We start from the raw sequence: 15333 nt of genomic DNA on the forward strand, positions 1-15333 counted from the left end.
ATTTCTTTCATTCTTTAACCTTATGTAAAATCTAGGAAACAATACAAAAATAGCACTCTATTGCAAAGAAAATTGCAGTGGTTCAGAGAAATATTTATATTTTAAGAACAAAGTCATATCCACCTACCTTCTACAGATTGGCTAAGGGATCTGAGTGTGCCGCTGAGGCTGTACTAACCATCAACGAAACATGGATCTTATATGCAGTCTGTCATTCTGTGATTGATTTATAAGAACTGAACGATCAGAACACCTTTTATTTGAATATAACCACAGAAAACTGAATAAATCCGTAAATATTCCAGTTCTTGTCTCTTGGGTCACTAGAATATCGAAAGATGGGCTCTAAGGGAAAGTCCGGAAAAGACACCCCTCTCCCTCACCCACCCATCAGGTGGCCGGCCAGCATGCGCACGTACTTTAATTTGAGAGATTATAATATGGGCTTCGAAAATATATGCTCTTAATCTGCAATAGGTATGGGCATAAATTTGTAATTATTATACGTATTTTAAATTTTTAATTAAATTTAAACCATTTCAAACCACCCCCAGGTCTTGGTAAAAAATTATTAAAACCTAAATATAATATATTATAACATATATAGTAGATATTTATAAAATTACAAAAAGTTGCTGGCTTTTGCGCACATACACAGCAAACATGTTACAGGAAACTGCAAGAAAAATATTTATAAAAGCATGAGAGTTTGTTAATTAGGTTATCTTATCTATGGTTTTCCATAAAGAAAATAAAAAAATACACTTTTTATTGATCTATAATTTACTTACTACTGATCAGCGGTTGTCAACAAATAGATTCAGGCGGCTAATGGTAATGCCCAAAAATAAATATAGAAAAAACTAACTGCAAGCAAAATATTATTTTCAAAACGATAATTTGTTAATTATAAATTAGGTTATCGATTTACAGGTTTTCAAACACAAAGTATAATAAAAACATGTTTTTGCGATTTGGTTGTGTAATCTGATCAGCTTCTTCAGCAAATAAACACAGCAGACTCATGCTAAATAGTGGGGTATTTGTCAAAATTATAAAAAAAATTATTTCATTAGTCAAAGTGGTTCAACAATTGTGTTGACCATTAAAACAGGCCATTCCATATCATAAAGATTGATTTTAAGAAATTTTGCATATTCTGTTTTAAAATACGTTAAGAACCTAGAATGTTTATTTTCCCCGCAATGGTTGTGAAATTAAAACTGATGTTTTAACTATCATGATTCCTAAATTTCCTATAAGCTTGTATAAGACTTATGTTCCACAGTTAAACAGAGAATAACACATATTGAAAGGGATAGCAGAGACACATTTCTAAATTGTTGACAATATTTAACGTGAAACCCCCAATATGGATAATATTAACAATTATCACATTATATACCAACATTATCACTAATTATCCCCGATACTGTTATAAAAAATAAGTTATTACTTACAACTTTTTCATAGAAGTTGATATTTCGTTTGACAGCTTTTGATGTAAGGAAATTATATTTATATTAGATTAAATGTTAAAAATTATTTTTATGCCTAATTTAACACATAAAATTCTTAAAATACAATGTGACATATTTTACAAAAACTATTTGATGACAAGAAATAAATTGTTGATAATAAATTAAACCACTTGTGTCTATAACACACACACACACGCACGCACACGCACGCACGCACGCACGCACGCACGCACGCACACACGCACAAAAAAAATCCTAAATTAAAAAACTACATCCTAGCTTTGTAAGGCATGATGCTAATCTTTTAAGAAAAGGGCAGATGAGATCTTTTTACATTTCTAAAAATGTTGAACACAAATAAAAGAGCAGTAATAATGTTATGAATGTAATACATACAAATATAACCATAATCACACAAATATATAGATAGTGGCTTACTAAAAAGTGCATTGTTCTTGCTCAGATCTTTATTTTGTATTTTATATTTCTATGTCTCCTCTCCAGTTGAAGAATGGTTAAGCATGACAGAGGACAATTTATACATAAGCAATACAAATACTTCTTGGTGGAACCTCAAGATTTTTTTGATTTGGAGATTTTTTTTTGTAGTGTCAATTGATGTGCTATTGTTTAAATAAGTGGTACTTGTAATAATGGATATGCTTTTTTAATATTTGGGATGACAATTTAGTATTTTACTTCAAGTAGTTACAAATAATTACAAATAATAAGAGAGCTGTACTGAAAAATTATCTCTGTTTGTAATAATATTGTTGGTAATTTTAAACAATGTCACTTTCATTCTTCGTTTGTTTTGTAACATAAACACAGATTTTAATAAATAATTATCAAAATAAATATCAAACCTCCAACTTACTATGTTTGACTATATATTTAAAATGTTAACACTTTGTACCCTGGGCCCTTAATACATGTTTCGGTGTGGCTCCCTGGGGTTTTATGATGCTTTTAAAAAATTCTGTGTTATTACAGTAATTATGTTATAAACTCATACTATATATCTTTTTAAAGATAGAGATACATACTTTTTTTAAATGTATACAAATATAAAATTTATTTTCAAAATAAAATTACCATTACATGATATTGAATGTTATGTAAAAAATACAAAAAAAGTTTTAGCTACATAGCTTGTTAGTTCAGCTTAGTTCGCCTTAGTGTGGTAATTTAAAGCACAATGGTCTGAATCAAATACAGGATCTCGCACATTTTCGTTTAGATTGTTCATAAAATCAATATTTGGTTCCAGGTGCGTATCAAAATCATCGTCACTTTCCGACTCAGAGTCAAATAAAATGATCGTGAATTGCATCACTTTTGAATTGCATCACTTTTGATTTCATCACCAATAATATAAAATAAAATGAATGGAAAGTCGAGAAGAAAGAACAAAGCGAGTGTAAATACAAAACAAAACACACGGATAACCTCACATTGCTTGCATTTGCCTTTACTTCATTCAGTAAGAAACTAAAGTTCTGATTATTTACAAACAGTTAAATTCACATTTAGAATACATTATAATAACATTTGCTTCAGTATTTATCGGCAAGATTTGTAGAAAACTTAGTAAGACATCACTAAGACTCACAACAACACACAACGTGAAACACTACAAAGCAAACTGGCAGTACCGACGATCAGCCGCGGCGCCTACGATCAGCTGTGTAGACTCGTTTGTAGTACGACGATAAATATACGTATTGCATTACTAAAACGTGACCCAGGGATCTGAAAACCAATAAATACGAACTTAGACAACCAATGAACATAATCAAAATGTTTGAATCCAAAAATAAGATGACTGAGCTATATAATACAATTAAATAACACGACCCGAGCTATACTCGGGTGCCGGTAGCAGGCGCTGCCGACGTGGCCCGACCTATACTCGGGCTCAGGGTACAAAGTGTTAATAAGTAAAATAAGACTATAGTTGTATATTAAATATTTGCAGAGTACAAATAATATTTTGCACAAAACTGATTAATTTATATGCAGTGACATGTTGTCTCTTAAATTAGTCTCTTCTGTCTAAAATAAAAGCCTAAAATGTTTGCCTGGAAACAGAGAAGTACAATAAAACGATTAGACCATAATATGTAAAAGTTTCAATGTTAGGTATTCAAGGTGGGATTTTTTACTCCTTCAAAGAGACCAATGGGGCATAGCCAGGAGGGATTTTCGAAATAAGAATAGGCCTATATTCATCCCAGGGTCTATAAGAATGTCCATATAAAATTTCAGTACAATCGGTTTAATAGTTTACATGTGAAAGTAAAACAAACAAAGTCACTTTGCTTTTATAATATTATTAGGATTTAAGAATTTAACATTATAATGAAAAATATTCTTGGCAAAAATAAAATTTTATTTTTCTTCTTTGAGTAGGAAGAAATCCAGTGCAACATTTTTTTATTTATTTAACTAAACACTACAGCTAAAACTATACACAATAACACATTTTTATTGGTCTTACAATACACGTACAATTTTTTTGACCCTTATAATTATTGTTTTTGTGTGATATTCACATGTTTTAAAATTCATAATGTATAGTGAGTGTATTTACAGTTACAAATGTGAAACCCATATTTGAAGGATATGGTGTAATAAAGATGAGGAAAACATAAAAAAGGTTTCTAACCTATAATTTTTGGTTTCTAACAAGAACCTAACCTACTATAAGATGCTACAAACATGTTAGCAAACATGGTGTGGTAAACATAGGCCTAATGGGTGCACACTGTACACCTTACATGCATAAATATACCTGAATCCACATGATGCTATACTGGAAGGTGGTCTTAGTGCTACAACCTAAAATATCTTTCCTGCACATTTGTTCATATTCTTTTAGGCGTCTCCCCCTGTCAGCAATTCTATGCATAGGAGTTGTTGCAGCCCTGTCAGTTGAATTGGGAGAATTATATTCTGTACTGTTTGCTAGCCACTCCATAGATATTTTCTCTATGTCTGAAACAATGAAACAAATTCTGTCTTGGGGTTTTCAGTATTTTCTTTATACAAAATATGAGTAAAGGATATTGAAAGTGATTTTCTGCCATACTTTTGTGAAACACCTCCCTTTCTTCTAAATACTTTATTGATATAGCATCTGATAAAGATAATAGTCGATTTGCTGTTTCCAAGGTCACTTTGATCACTTGTTGGTTTTGAGTCATCATTAATTGCTCACTTTCTATCAGTTTTACCAAAGTCCTTGTAGGCAGAGGATTTCCCCCTCTGCACTTTTATGATATGAGATGTTTTCTTTCAAAGGTCACTTTGGTCACTTGTGTGTTTGTAAAAATGACTAATTTGCTCATATTCTATCAGTTTTGCAAATGCCTTCACATAGGAAACTCCTTTCCACTGACCAAATGTGTTCCCATCTGTCTACATCAGTTCAATTAAGCTGTGCAAAAATTTCCCATCATTCTAAACATGTACCTCATACCCATTTAAATGGTAAGTTCTAACTATTGTTAATAGTATTAAATACTGATTTATAAAAAATGTTCAATATAAAAAGTACAATTTTCTAAAACCTAGTGTTTCCTATTATTTTGTTCATTGTAGGTATGTGAGTTGCCTTGCATCTAAAGTAGGCCTAATTTTTTCAATGCTTTTTATGTGTTTTAGATAATTTGTTGATGTTATTGAGCCAATACAATTAATACTATTAACAAAAATAAAGTGGTAGTACAATAGAGTTTATATGACGGAAGTGAGCATCTGTGATATTGATGTGATTATGTTGGATAATGGGATTGAATCAACCCTGCCCATTGTAGCTGTCATTTGTGTTGAAGTGTTGGTTGAAAATCATAATTAAGATAATTTTAAAGACACAACACAGTATTTTATTGGGAACACATGTTTATGTAAAATAAGCTAGTCTTAAATAAAAAAAATTAACTAACCCCAATTATTGCATCACATAGCATCCCCAAAATCACCACGCCACCCATAGTGTCTACGGTTAAATTGAGTCTCTGGCACTCCCCATTATCAATTTGTGGATCTCACAGATCATAAAATCACATGTATTGCTATTTGTTTATAACATTGTAACTCAGCTGTTCCCCCCACCTCCGTATAGCTTGACTATCTCCCCTAGATCAGTTGTAGTAGCTCTGTACTAGTCTCTACTTATTGTTTTTGTTATTATTTTTCTATTCTTATATGCTTGAAAGTGCTAGCTGATTTTTGTAGTAACTAAAATTAGCATCAAGTAAAGTAGTATTTATTCTTGAAATTCTTTTGTGGTGCAGTGTACACACTTGTGCAATGTAACTTTTTTTTAAACAAAGTATTACATTTTTAAGATTACCTACTTTTTGGTAAAAAACAAAACTTTGGCAAAGCTAGTATCGTAATGATTTGGGCAGAATTAATAATAATAAATTTGACAGTAATTATTATAGTGATGAAAATTCACGTTAGCAGAAATGTAACAAATAAAAAAAGGTTACTTGCCAAATAATCTACACAATATTTACATATAAACTTATCATGTAACTTTCTACTATCAGAAACCAGTGACAATTATCAAGATTTTCCGGCTCAAATTGTATAAAAATTGGCCATCACAATTAAAATCTTGAAATATTTCGGCCTTGTTAAGGAAAGCATTCTTGAAATTATGTTGTATTGTTTGTCACAGATGTGGGTCATTAATAATTAATGGAAAGTACCACAAGAAATCATTTAATAATTGCATATCAACTAAAATATAAGAAAGTAAGTAAATTACAGGTTATCATAACAAATGATGCGTAAATATTGTTTGTTCATTTTATAACAAGCCTCTAGAACAGAATTTTAATAAATCATTAATAAAGGTTTAGCATGCCATGCATCAGTCTTCTGATATATTTATTCTCTCCTCTGAGTAGAATTATCCCAGGAATGGATATGTGACAGATCCCTACGTATTCATTTTAAGAATTTTAAGGAATTGAAATTCTTTCATTAGGTTTATTATTGTCATTGCTTTATAAATGGTAAGAGAACAAACAGACACACTTTGAGGAATATTAGCAGCTTAACATTACCAAAGATGGATGAACTGCATAGCCAGCTCTGGCTTTATTTCATATTTTGATCAGCCAGTAGTGTGGTGGAGATTCTGGCAGGCCCAAACAAATAATTAATTGTAGATAGTGTTGTAATTGTATTATTGGGGAAGTTCTTCCTCATTGTGGCACAAATCATCAGTGTTTATTTATAAATAACACACATTTAAGGTTGTAAATTTAAGGAACTCTGGTCGGACTGCAGCTGTAGGCACTGTAGAATTAGCATACTGATTCAGGGGCATGCTCTGAATATGATCTCTGATCAGATGCAACAAAAATTTTCCTTTAACAAACCCTTAGAGGACGATTGGTCTCTAAGGGACGATTGGTTGGAGGGAAGGAAACTTCTTCCACCAGCGGAGCTTGAATGGCTTACGGACGGCTCGAAAACAAAACGAGGCACAGGCGCTGGAATTGTGGGGGGTGAGACCATGCAGTTAGCTGGTGGTCCCTATGGGTCCTTATCCTTCAGTTTTTCAGGTGGAGGTCAGCCATTATGGAGTGTGCTTGTGAGAATCTTCGTCTGCGGTATAGGAGTAAGACGATGAATATTTTCACAGATAATCAGGCAGTACTGATGGTGCTGGACTCTTGTGTGTTACACTGACTAACCAGGGCTCAGCGTCAATTATGATGGGTCCTCTACTTTCTGTGGTATTTCAAGGTGTGATTCTTTTAGGGCTGTCTGGAAATGTTTTCGCGTTGAACATAAGAGAAGGTGGAGGTTGCATCCGGGTATGAGAATGCAGAATGGTACTACTGTCGCCTTCCTCCAGGGTGGCGTCTGACCTTCTCTCACTAAGTAGATCGATGACTTCTCGAATGATGGGTCTGATTACGGGACATGGTCACCTGAGGAAGCATTTTTACAGAGTCTGCATCCTTTGGAAGGTTCCGCTATGTAGAATGTGTGATGAGCAGGAGGAAACTGCTGAACACCTGCTCTTTGATTGTCCTGTGATAGCAAGGGAGCGATATGCAATCTTTGGTTGTTTGGACAAAGGTGGTGAATTTCCCCAGGAGGGCCTGATAGGTTGTTGTTTTTGGCGGTTTGTGGAACTGCTGTAATCATAGACTGGTAGGCCTCATGGTGTGTTTCTGGGATGCGCAAAAGGTCCTTGAGTGAATGACAATAGACCGCCCTATAGAAGAAGAAGGTTGTAAGCTGCAATAATCTCAAACTGTTTAATCAATTAGTTTGACATAATGTACCTCTATACTATTATAATTGTTCGACTATTCTACTTAAATCAGCATACTATATAGCCAGAATGAAAAGTATAATGTTTTTTCAGATTTTTGGTTCAACAAAAGAATGGAAGCAAACCTTATTTTTAGACTCCACTTTCCTTACTTATATTGTGAACTATGTATTGCCTGGAATAAGTTCTTCTACTTTCTGGTTCAGCGGAATAATGTAGTGTTCTCACAGATAGCAACTTTACATTAGATTTTCTTTAGAGATTGGAAAAATCAGTCCTTTTGGTTTTCTATGAGAAAGTAAATCATCTCTATTAAATTTGTGTATATATGTATATACAGTATGTTGTAAAATGTTGTGTTTGACAGCTGGCTTTTGGTGAATCCTAGTAAAAATGAGTTGTTAAACTTTCAAAATAGCAAACATGTTTTTTGTGTAATTAGATTTACTGTGTTAAAAAGGAGTTTACACACATGTGCACAGAAAAAATAAGTCATAAATTACTGCAGTTCCACACTGCCACCAATCTATTGCAAATAATTTCTCTGGGCGGACATAAAAATAATCAGAAACATGTTTTTCTGATATATTTTGATGTAAAACTAGTGTGTGGTAGTAAATTGTCATTAAATAATTGTTTGAAGATTTTTCATAAGAAGGTAAATTGGTATGGTTAGCAGCCATAAGCAGATATATCCGCTAAGAGTCCACAAAGCTAAGTAGATAGTCCACAGAGTCTCTAGAAGTATATATACAAACTGTTTGTGAAGAATGTAACTATTCAATTCAATTCAATTCAATTCAATAATATCTTTATTCACACATTCATCAAGAATGGTTACAGAGTCAACACATGCAGTAAAAATTGATGTCATCAAGAAGTAGGTAAACTAGTTTAAAACTATTATAAATGCAAAGAGAAAATATCTTTAAAATTTGATATTAACTAACATTTCTGTAAAATAAAATATATATGAGGAGAAAATATATGAATGCAAATACATACACATACATGTCTTAAATAATAGCATTAACAGAATTAAAAAACTCATTCAAACTATAAATTGTAGAGTTTATCAACAGGCTGTGCAGTCTTTTCTTCAGAGTTTTAGAGTCACATGTTTTGAAGTTTTCTGGAAGCATGTTAAAGAGTCTTGCACCGCTATAGGAAGGCTTCTTGGTGTAAAGGGTTGTTCTATGCGCTGGAAGGGATATATCATTTGCCCATCTTGTTGTGTAGCTGTTGACGTCACCAACCCTTGGTAATCTTTCTCTTGAGGTGTGGGTGATTACCTCGATGATGTATATGGACACTACTGTGAGTATCTCAAAAGATTTAAAAGCCTCTCTACAAGATTCTTGTGGCTGTAGTCCTGCCATGATCCGCATAACCCGCTTCTGTAATACCAGGACACGATGAAGGTTGCTGGCAGATGAACTTCCCCACAGAGTTATTCCATATCGAACATGTGATTCGAACAGAGCGTGATATGCGGCTTTCAAAGCGATAGGGGTACCAATGGATTTAATCCTCTTCATTGCAAAGATTGCAGAGCTAAGCCTTGAACACAGTTGGTCGGTGTGATTGCTCCAGGAGAGGCCTTGATCCAGAGTTAGGCCTAAGTGTTTTGTGTTGTCAACTCTCTGAAGATCTGGGGGCTCAGTCAAGCATTCTTTTAATCGTCCAGAAGCGAGATATTTTGTCTTTGCAGCGTTAAAAACTAGGTCGTTATTTGAGCAATATTGTTGTGCCATACTGACATATGAAGGTACGAATGTCCAGGTCTTCAATGGCATTGCCACTCGTTACAAGAACGGTGTCATCAGCAAACATGACTGGGTAGCTTATATTACCCAAATACTTAGGTAGGTCTGCAGTAAAAAGAACAAACAGAACCGGGCCCAACACTGAACCCTGGGAAACACCTCTTGTAACAGCCAAGGGCCCAGATCTTGCAGTCCTCTCTGTTCCATCCAGGTTTTGTTTTATTTCAACGACCTGTTCTCTTCCCGTTAAGTAACTCTCAAACCACTTGACTGTAGTCCCTCCAAAACCAAGAGATTTAATTTTGTTGATAATTAAACTATGGCCCAAACAGTCAAACGCCTTACTTAAATCAAGGAAAACACTTGTAACTGTGTTCCCTTCCTCCAAGTTGTCAATGATGTGTTCTATTAAATCGGTAAAAGCACTTGTGGTTGATCTTCCAGGGATAAACCCATGTTGTCTATCAGGCAGGAGATTGTTGAGTTTAAGGTGGTTTTGAATTCTGGTTAAAATTATTTTTTCTATGATTTTGAAATAGTTGGGATTAGGGATATCGGCCTGAAATTTTGTAGCTCATTTTTGCTTTCCTGCTTATGAATGGGATAAACTTTAGATATTTTGAGTTTGCTAGGAAAAATCCCCTGAGACAAAGACTTGTTGATTATACCTGTAATGGGGAAAAATACTTTACCAATGCAAAACTTTAGCACCTTAGTGCTCATGTCATCGATACCTGAAGAAGATGTTGACTTCAGTGACATTATAGTGTTAAAAACTTCACTGAAGGAAGTGAGTCTCCATTCCATAAGTGAAGTTCCAAGAAAAGAAGTATCACTCATAACAATGGCTCTTGATTGATTGTTTTGCAGTAGAGTTTGCTCGGCTATATTGGAAAAAAAGATATTAAAGTGTTCACACAATTTGTCTGGGTCTTCTTCTACCCTTCCTCCAACATCAATCTGCCATCTTGCCCCTGCACTGTCTTTTCTTGAAATTCTCTCACTATTGATGACATTCCAGATGGCTTTAGATTTATTACTTGACTCAGCAATAAGGCTTTCATTTTCTTCCCGTCTTAGAGTTTTTAGTTTTAGATCATACTTGTTTTTCTTGTTAAACGCATCCACTTTGTCTTGCTCACTTCCAGTTTTTTTATATTTGTCAAGCACCAGGATGAACTCTTTTCTAAGGCTGTTAGCTTCTGGGTTGTGTAGGGCTAGAATTTTTCCTCTATTTTTTTCAGTATGCAAATTTTACGTGGACATGTGAGTCAAGGGCTATTGTCAGGGTATCAATAAAGTTCATGTAAGCCTCGTCTGCTGTGGCTGCCTGATAGACTCTGTCCCATGATTGAAGTGACAGGATGTCCTTGAAGTGCTGGAGGTTGTCAGGATTAAATTGTCTGTAAGTAGTTCTAAAAGCTTCATTTTTCTTTATTGGGGCGTCAACGTAGCAAACCTGTCCCATATGATCTGAAAGGCCCGTATTTTCCACTATGACTTTGACTCTGTCAGTGTTAAGATTGGTGCAGACAATGTCAATGGAAGTAGCAGAGGTATTAGTGACTCTTGTAGCAGGCAACGGTATTCTGGTTACATCGAAGGTGGCGAGTGCTTCGCATAATGCTACATTTTCTCTTGATGGAAGCAAGCAATTTACATTGATATCACCAACAATACAAATTCCACTGTTGTCACAAGGAAGTAAGCTGAGGGTATCAGTTAACAGGGCCAAGGCATTGTCAAGAGGAGCACTGGGTGGTCGATATATCCCAAGAATGTATAAACATGATTTCCTGTCGAATGTTATCCTGATTGAAGACATTTCACATACGAGTTCTTCTGAATGGTCAGCAATATTAACACTCTCCACCTCATTAGCCATGTCAGTGTGCTTGTAGATGGCAACACCACCTTTCCTGTGACTCTCTCTGCAAAATGCAGTTACCAGACAGTAGTCCACCAAGCATACATTTTTCAAAGTTAATTCACTTAGTCCATGTTCTGTGAGGACAACTAAATCGGGCTTGTGGATGTACCTTCGGAGTGAAAGGAGGTATCTTTTTTTACAGATATTACTTAATATCTTGTGGAAATCTTTAGAATATGGAGTGAAAGGCTACGAATAAATAAAAGACAATTGTTTAACCTTGGAGGGAACCTTTAAGAAAAAGATATAAAAGATAGAATCTGGCATTAAACTGTATACTACTGATTTAAGATGGCCCTAAAAATATCTAGTGGGTTTAGATCACGTGACCACTGGCTGGCCACTCGAAACTTCCTCTTCAGCCAATACAATAATGAGGGAATTGCTGGTTTAACTAATCCCTTATAGCCTTGCATAATTGGGAGGGGCTCTATCTTGTTGGAAAAATACTTCATCTCTATCAAAAACATGATTACCATCTGGTGGTTGTTTCTATTAAGTTGTTGAGAGCTGGAATTATCTGCATATTTAGCATGTTGTCATGAAATAATGTAAATTCAAATAAAAATAACATACATTTGTATGAAAGTATCTAGTTAGCTTAACAGATCTTCATACTCTCGCTTTTGTGTACTTATAAATAGTTACTTTTTGTTACAGGGTACGTGTACATGAATGGGGACGTTGGGAAGATCCCTTCAGGGGCGGTGTACACTGCTTCCCCTGAACCCCAAACTCCCACTCCAGTTAGTGTAAATGACTTCAGGTAATACACAGTTACATAGTTCTACTGTAAGCATATAGTAATATTAGGTCAAGACCCTGAGTTAAGCAGTGGAACAGCAAATATTAGTTTCTAGGCCCCACACTCATTCACTCATAAACATTCTATTATCTGTTCTATATTCTAATCGAACCTAAATTTTTTATATCGTCAGACGATCATGTTTTAGTGAAATTAAATTTTATACATTCTTTTATTTAATTTGTAAAGTTTGCTGCAAAGGTAACAGTTACAAATCACAATATAACTATATAATATACAATTAATATTTTAATTTAATGTTAATAAATAACATTATAAATTAAAATTTATACATTTCAATTTTGGTTTAGTTCAAGCATCAACAACCTACTCCTACGCTACAGTTTCAAATCTTGTAGTGCCATTTACTCCAGTAAAACTATCATCACTAAAATAAGTTTTCTTCGTCTGAAATAATAGTTGCATCCATGTCCATGTTGGTTTGAGGGAGGCTGATGAACAGTGTTACTACCTCTTTCATTAGACCAGAACCGTCTTGGTCTGTGGTACTACTCCTATATCTCTCTGTTATAGGGAGAGAAAGACTTGCTGTATGGTACAAATAGCATCTATTTTTAAATGGTTTCGAGTAGGCCACATGAACAGAGTTGGTAGCTCTCTCTCTCTCTTACCTGATGAGACATATATGGTCTGTGAGGCAAATATTGCATACATAATTAACTTGCTGGGCGGTCTGATGAATTTCGTGGCAGATTTCTTTCATCAAGATAAAACAGCTTTGGTCTATGACATTAATTGCTCCCGTATTAAAGTTACCTGAGCGCCAGATTAACTGTTTTATTAGCTCCGTGCTTAACCAAATTAAAAGAGTCAATCTGTCATACAAACTGCCCTCATGCTACGGTTACTCAGAACAGACCAGACTAATATCCCCGTGCCTTACCAGACGAAAAGAGTCTTGATATGTCATACAAACTGCCCTCATGCTACAGTTGCTCAGACCAGACCAGACCATTATCTCTGTGCTTTACCAGACGGAAAGTCGTGATCTGTTATACAAACTGCTCTCATGCTACAGTTGCTCAGACCAGACCACACCATTATTTCTGTGCCTTACTAGAGTAAAACAGTATTGGTCTGTGATGCAAACTGCTCTCATGCTACAGTTGCTCAGACCAGACCACACCATTATCTCTGTGCCTTACTAGAGTAAAACAGTATTGGTCTGTGATGCAAACTGCTCTCATGCTACAGTTGCTCAGACCAGACCACACCATTATCTCTGTGCCTTTTTAGAGTAAAACAGTATTGGTCTGTGATGCAAACTGCTCTCATGCTACAGTTGCTCAGACCAGACCACACCATTATCTCTGTGCCTTACTAGAGTAAAATTGTGTCCCATGCTTAAATTGTTATGGTGAGTCCATTGTTGTGTATCAAACTAATGGATAGATAAGCTAGTGCAGTAGGAACGATCCATGATCTGCTGCCCTCATTCGGGACTGGGCTGTTACCTTTCCTCTGCTACTAACATACAATGCTTTTCATCCCAATAATTTAAATTGCATTGCATTATTTATATTGCTATTATTCTTTGAGTTAACGCATAAAAATTTATCACCTACCAAAGATCTTATCAGCAATGCAATCTTAATGTTAAATGTATTTTTAGTAAACAAAAAAGAACTGTGAAATTGTAATTCTCTGTATTCTTTTATATAAATTTGAGACGCTAGCACAAATAAAACAATGAACCACTTTGTCTTACACTCAATTTCAATTACTGTACTGGTGTGCTGTTTTTCTTCACTTTTGAATAGTTCTATTGAAAAATCTTTCTATTAATAAAATGAGTTTTACTCACAGTTTTCATCACCTACATCAAAATAGGAACTCTTAAACATATTTCATAGAACATGTTTACGTACTTCAACTATGAAGTTATTATGTGCCTTAACACATTCGCTGCTAAAAATCCATATATAGAGTTCCGTGTATGCTGAAATTTTTTAAATATATTTTTACTTACTTTTGGATGAAATATGAGTAATATATGAAAATTACTCATTAGTCACAAAAATTATCACTCTACAATTTTGGGAATGCGGTAACTTTGGTGTAATGGTAGCACATTCACCCGGCAAGTGAGAGATCCGGGATTCGAGTCCTGGCGGAGCAAGTACTTTTTGTGATTCAATCTCAAAATACAAGGTATGGCTATTAAATAACGGGACTGACGCTGCAGTAGAACGAGTGCGCATGCACCAACCAACAATGACCAACAGCTGTGTAGTTTGAGACTTCCTCTTCAGAATGCAGTTAGTCTCGTTTCTGTAAACAACATCCTTGTGTCATAACCTTCATTTATGTAAGTGTTGTTATTTTGTTTTGCTGGAAAAATGGTTAGCGTAATAATAGAGCAACGAATTGTTATTAAATTTCACGTTAAACTTGGAAAAACCGCAACCGAAACCTATAATTTACTAAAAGAAGTGTATGTCAGTGAATGTTTATTGCGGACCCGTGTTTTTGAATGGTTTAAGCGTTTTCAAGATGGTCGACAAGACGTGGAAGATGATTCGCGGCCAGGTCGTCCTTCAACATCAAAAACGGAAGACAATGTCGAAAAAGTTGCTAATTTGATTTGGTCTGACCGACGACTAAGCATTCGTGCAGTTGCTGAATCTGTAGGCATTGATAAAGAATGTGTACCGCAAATTTTACACGACAATTTGAACATGCGAAAAGTGTTTGCAAAAATGGTACCAAAAATTCTTACGATTGATCAACAAGCAGCTCGTAAAAATGTTTGTACTGACACTTTGAATGCCATTGAAAATGACCCAAATTTATTGGAAAGAATAATAACATGTGATGAATCGTGGTTTTTTACTTATGATCCGGAAACGAAGCGCCAATCCATTCATTGGAAGACCTCAACTTCACCGAGAGCCAAAAAAGCAAGCATGAGCAAGTCAAAATTTAAAGCAATGATGATTGTTTTTTTTGACATTCGTGGGATTGTGTACCTTCACTGGGTTCCTGAAGGTCAAACAATTAATCAACATTACTATCTTGAGGTA

General features: G+C 34.8%; 1 protein-coding gene across 1 annotated transcript in view; it reads left to right on the forward strand.

Annotated features, from left to right (window-relative positions):
- LOC124360829 (la-related protein 4) overlaps nucleotides 1-15333 on the forward strand; it is a 101167-nt gene that overhangs the window by 35450 nt on the left and 50384 nt on the right. Inside the window, exon 5 of the mRNA XM_046814808.1 lies at nucleotides 12145-12250. Coding sequence (XP_046670764.1) covers nucleotides 12145-12250 — 106 coding nt within the window. The remainder of the gene's footprint in view (nucleotides 1-12144; nucleotides 12251-15333) is intronic.

The sequence above is a fragment of the Homalodisca vitripennis genome, chromosome 1, assembly GCF_021130785.1.
Source record: "Homalodisca vitripennis isolate AUS2020 chromosome 1, UT_GWSS_2.1, whole genome shotgun sequence".
NCBI classification, from domain to species: Eukaryota; Metazoa; Arthropoda; class Insecta; order Hemiptera; family Cicadellidae; genus Homalodisca; species Homalodisca vitripennis.